The 6,000-nt window shown below is 37.0% G+C and overlaps 1 protein-coding gene across 1 annotated transcript in view; it reads left to right on the top strand.

The window, feature by feature from the left end:
- The window catches only part of LOC127881805 (uncharacterized), a 34,323-nt gene that overhangs the window by 15,073 nt on the left and 13,250 nt on the right, over positions 1-6,000 (top strand). Inside the window, exons 6-7 of the mRNA XM_052429939.1 lie at positions 3,413-3,553; positions 5,722-5,878. Of these exons, the coding sequence (XP_052285899.1) occupies positions 3,413-3,553; positions 5,722-5,878 (298 nt within the window). The remainder of the gene's footprint in view (positions 1-3,412; positions 3,554-5,721; positions 5,879-6,000) is intronic.

The following is a 6,000-nucleotide window of genomic DNA, read 5'->3' on the forward strand; positions in this document are numbered from 1 at the left end:
TTCCCAATTTCATGGTTTATCGCGCTAATTTACCCAATTCAAATGGCACAGGCTGTAACTAATAAAAGCACAAAAAAAAATCACTGCAGGGTGAAGCAAAAAAGCTTCTGTTATCAAACAATATTTTTAGCTCACCTGAGCACAACGTGCTAATGGTGAGCTTTTGTGATCGCTTTTTGTCTGTCGTATGCCGTCAACATTTGCCTTGTTAACTCTCTAGAGGCCAGATTTATTGTCCAATCTTCATGAAATTTGGTCAGAAGATTGGTCTCAATGATATCTTGGATGGGTTTGAAAATGGGTACGTTTCCTTGAAAAACATGGCTGCCAAGGGGTGGGGCATTTTTCCTTATATGGCATTATCATACATGCCAGAATTTTTCAGGTCCAAATCGGGACTTTCAATAAAAAATTGTCGGGACATTTGACCAAAAAGTGGGACACCTGAAACGATCAATCATTCCACATTTTGTTAAGTCAATAGTCAGTATATTACTTACAAAAACTCTAAATTTCTGCCCAATACTGACGATAAATGTATGTTCAGAATTTCGTGAACACAGAGTCGTTCTCCATTTTCTGGAAGTAAACACACTCCATAAACTGAAATGAGGGGTATACCCGTGTGCCTCGATTTGACATCCAATTGGTACAAGGATATTCCCCATTCTATACATAGATGGAGACGTCACTATGTTATTGTAAGACCAGTGTATACACAATGGGATATCCCCTTGAACATATGTAAATCGTGTGACACGATGTGAGCGCATCGAGTACTGTTCTTATTCAATCAATCGTAAATAAACTCTGAATTTAGATTGATGCAATATGTACAAACTATTTTCTGAAAATAAGTCGAAAATGAAAGGTAACTTGTGAGAAACATCAATGTGAATTGGTCAGCATTCAATTTAGTTGATGTACAAAATCCGTGTTTTGAAAGGATTTATAACCTTATGTTGTATAATACACAGGATAATTAGAGCTGCAACAATTCACCAACAGCCCAATTCGATTTCGATTTCAGACAGTCCGATACCGATTGTTTCGATTCGATTCATATTTCAACCTAGCTTTATCATTTATTCACTCTTCTGCTTCAAAATAAACATTTCTGTTCATGCATAACTAGATATCTTGGGCATTTGTGTGTTTGTTAGATATAGTTTGGTTGGTTCAACAGTGTTTTAAAAACTGTTGAGAGTGGGTTAAATTAACATTTGTAAGAAATATTTAGCAAGAAACTGCCAATTTTCTGACAAACTATGTCAATATTTTATTGAAACACATTAAAGAGAATAGCAAATTAGGAATTCAATATTAATATCAATAAACTTCTGACTAGACTGTTGACTACACAATAATATAATAAATAAATACATAATAATAAGGCTGGCGACTTGAGAAGTTGCACTGGTGCTACCTTCTGCTAAATCAACGTTATGTTTGCGTTTGACATGTTGAATTAGATTAGTGGTTGAGCCGGACTTATGGTACGACACGTCCATGAAGTTTATACGTAACTTTAACGGGAGGGCTATCAGGCCCAAACCCAAACAGCTGCCATACTTTTGATTTTAGCTTCTTAGGCGCATCTGATAATTTCAATTTGTCGGCTACAACTTGTTCAGCCATTTTGACGCTTTTTCCAAAAGTAGACCGTAACGCACTTAATTGGATGACTGAAGTAATAAGTAATTACAGGTAAAGCTAAAACCTATACCTTCCTGTATCAAATAGTCAGAGTACAGCGCGCTTTACGTATCTATGTTTATATGTTAAAGAATCGAATCGAATTTGATAGGGTTGGTACCGTAATCGAATCTACGCATTTAAAACCGATTTTCGATGCATCGGATCGAATTGTTGCAGCTCTAAGAATAATAGTATCGTTTGACTTGATTGGGCCATAAAATACAAACCCAGGTGGTATTAATTTCTGTACGATACATCTTTCGATAGCAATTAGCAACCCCTATCATAAAAACACCATGGTGTGAATGCTGATTAAATCAATAAGTTGCCGATAAATCGCTGATAAGGTGTCAAAAACAACACTGGTGCACTCGAGTAGTAGAAGTGGGTTGTTAATTGGGGGCAATAAGGGAATAGCGATGGTAAGTTTTAGCCAGAAAGAGCTCGAAAAGCGAATTTTATTGGCAAATTATAGACCTTACATTGTTTTTAACGAGTGTTGGGACAAATCGTCTCATATCGGGATGCCGGGACAAAGAGCCCAAAAACTGGACTGTCCTGCCGAGATCGGGACGTCTGGCATGTATGGCTATATATGGCTATGATAAACTCTTGTTAACACTCAAGAGGCCACATTTATTATCCAATCTTCATGAAATTGGGTCAGAAGATTGGTCTCACTGATATCTTGGATGAGTTTGAAAATGGTTACGTTTACTTGAAAAACATGGCTGCCAAGGGGCTGGGCATTTTTCCTTATATGGCTATAGTAAAATCTTGTTAACACTCTAGAGGCCATATTTATTTCTAATCTTCATGAAACTTGGTCAGAAGATTCATCCCAATAATATCTTGGACGAGTTAAAAAATGATGCCGGTTGTTGAAAAACATGGCCGCCAGGGGGCGGGGCATTTTTCCATATATGGCTATAGTAAAACCTTGTTTACACTCTAGAGGCCACATTTATTTTCCGATCTTCATGAAACTTGGTCAGAAGATTTGTCCCAATTATATCTTTGATGAGTTTGATCATGGTTTTGGTTGCTTTAAAAACAAGGCCACCAGGGGGCGGAGCATTTTTCCTAATATGGCTATTTATGGCTTTAGTAAAACCTTATTAACACTCTAGAGTCCACATTTATTGTCAGGTCATCATGAAACTTGGTCAGAATATTTGTCCCAATGATATCTTGGATGAGGTCAAAAATGGTTCCAGTTGGTGGAAAAACATGGCCGCCAAGGGTGCGTGGTGTTTTTCCTTATAAAGCTGAAGTAAAACCTTGTTAACACTCTACAAGCCAGATTTATTGTCCAATCATCATGAAACTTGGTAGAAGATTTATCCCAATTATATCTTGGAAAAGTTAAAAAATGTTCCAGTTGCTTGAAAAACATGGCCACCATGGGTCGGGGCATTTTTCCTTATATGGCTTCATGAATATTCATTAAACTTTGGCAGAATATTTGTTTAAATGATTTCTTGAATGTGTATGAAAATATTGGTTCTGGTCTGTTGAAAAACATGGCTGCCAGGATGTTCACTTGGTTAGAACATTTGTTCTTATGACATCTTGGGCTGCAAAGAACAGGTCAGTTCCTTTGAATCTCGGATGAGCGACTTTGGGCATTTCAGGCCCTCTTGTTTATATTCATTTTCAGGGTGAAGCAAAAAAACTGCTCTTACCAAACATAATTTTTCATATGCATTTCCAGGGTGTGGCGAAAAAGCTACTCTTACCAAACATCTTGCCTGGGCTTCCTCAGCCGTGCACGCCAACAAACTTCAAGAAAATCAACGAGATAGATCCAGCTATACGAGACAACTATACAGGCCCATATGTCTGGAGTAATGAGGTAGGGGGATAAAGCCGTTTGGTATTCTTATTGATCTTTTCTATTATTTGAATCATGACATATTTGATATGTGTGCATAGCAAGTAAAATCATAAATGTCTGCCTTAATACTTGAACTAAAAGTCTAGTTGGATGTCGTTTGGTGACAACTGGAAACTCTGCGATAGAACTTGTGCGGAATTTCTGTCATTTAAACATGCACAGCAGTTTGTTTCCGATAAACAGTCTAGGGGAAAGGGCCAATATTCAAGGGCTCTCAAAGAAGGAAAAACAATTGCTACAGATTAAGCTGTGTATTGGATCAAATCTACTTGATAACACATTTTTGACTATGGGGTAAATCAAGCACAGGTGTAGCATCACAGACATTGTTAGTCGCTGTTTTTACTTATATCTAGGCTTACAATTTTTGTCAAGAGGCAATTCAGATTGCTATCTATAAGGACGTGTGGCCTTTTTTTGTTATTGGAAAGGGTAAAGCAGTGCTTCAAATTGCAAGATGCAGCGTCGCCAAAAAAACCCAAAAAACTGTGTAAATCACTATAGATTGATGTATAAGTAGTCATCAGCTTCATTTCTATGTGATGTCCATGGATTGTCAGAAAGCTATAACTCTAAATTAAGATAGAATAGAATTGTCATGAGCATTCTAGACTTGTTTGTGTTCATATATGTTTGTATTTACTTTTCTTTTAAATCCTGCATTGGAGAGACTTTTTGCTTAACATGAACACATAAATATATTCAATATTCATTTGTGATTACAGAGATCAAAGTGGTATGGGCAGGGCTCACGCTAGGGGCGACATGAGCGACAAAGTCGCTTTCCTACGCCAAACTTCGCCGGAAATTTAAGATATTGTAGATAAAAAGCGACTTCCAGTCGCACTCTGTCTGGAATTCGTTTACATCCGGTTTTCTCGATGTCAAGGTCTGATTCAATTTTCCAATACACATGTCACAGCTCGAAGCGTGTCACAATGGATCGACATGTAATTTAAGGGAAACCCCGCCCCCGATAATCCCAACCTCTGAACTTATCCAATCGGCGACTGATATTCGTCAAGTCAAATGCAGTCACGTGCGTTTGCTACTGTCTGTCATGTGTAAGTGATTTGAAAGTGATTAGAGATAATGCCCAGGGGTGATGTTGCCATATTAATTGATCAATTAAAATGATTATGATGAATTATTGTATCATATACTTGTGATCTTTTGTCGGCAGTAATGGTTGCTTTATGTGGATGTTTCAGGAAATGTTTTTGAAACGCAAAAAGGTGCAATTATTTAATTATTTCTAAGCTGTTCACTTACACCTTTCTACCGACTATCGATCTGAATTAAAATTTAAAGGATGATAATTAAGTAGATCTAATGTGTAATGCAATGTCGATGATGTTACGCCTTTCTGCCGATTATCAATTGAAATTAAAATGTGATAATTAATTTGTTTCTTTACTCACAAACTATGTCTATTGTATATTTATTACGTATTTGCTAGGTTATTAGTTTTATTTTCTGCAGTCAAACGATATGCACATTTTATTTCATGTGCCAAACTAGTACAATTTTTCAGACGGTCATTTTCGGATAGTGTATTTTTCGTCGATTATAATTTATTTTGGAAGTTCTTTATATAAAAAAATATAATGATGAATACCAATGTGGTGATGCGGAAGTCATGGTTTATAATATTTCTAATTTGATTCACCAGAAATAGCAATTGGAAAAACTATTTAAAAAAGGATAATTAATTAGGGTTCTGGGAGGGGTGCCGTGGGGGCTCTGCCCTTTATTCTCATGGGGCATGGCAACAATAAACAATAGCTAGTAAAATTAAGGTTATTTATCTGTTGTGTCTATTATTACTTGGTTTATTAGAACTGCTGGAAATATTAAGATACACAAAATAAATATAATTTATTAATTATGTGTACTACAGTGGTACATGTATACTGAAATAATGTGATGCACATATATGTGTGTTGTAACGCCATACACACAAACCCTTGTGTCCGAGTCTCTTCACTTCTCCTTAAAGTCTCCTGACTTCTCCCTAAATCAGTGTCCAGGGAGAAGTCACTTCTCCCTAAAATTTGAGCCTAGCGTGAGCCCTGATGGGTTTGATTTACGATGGTGTTTATCATTTACTGTAATATAAACCGCAGGTATGCAGTCAAGACGTAAATGCAGAACAGTTGGCAGTCCCCAATCTATGCAATGTTGTCATGTCGGCATCAGTTGTGAAATATCTGATTGACAACCAGGGCAATAGTGGCAAACACTGGGAAATGCCCATAACTGTGAGGGAATATCAAATTGGAGGTACATTATACTTCATCTTGTGGCTTATGAAGTATGGAATGTTGACAGTCTATTTTCTTATTATCCCCCGCCATAGGCAGAGGGATATTGTTTTGGCGTTGTCTGTCTGTCCTTCCGTCCGT

This window comes from Dreissena polymorpha, chromosome 5, assembly GCF_020536995.1.
Source record: "Dreissena polymorpha isolate Duluth1 chromosome 5, UMN_Dpol_1.0, whole genome shotgun sequence".
NCBI lineage: Eukaryota > Metazoa > Mollusca > Bivalvia > Myida > Dreissenidae > Dreissena > Dreissena polymorpha.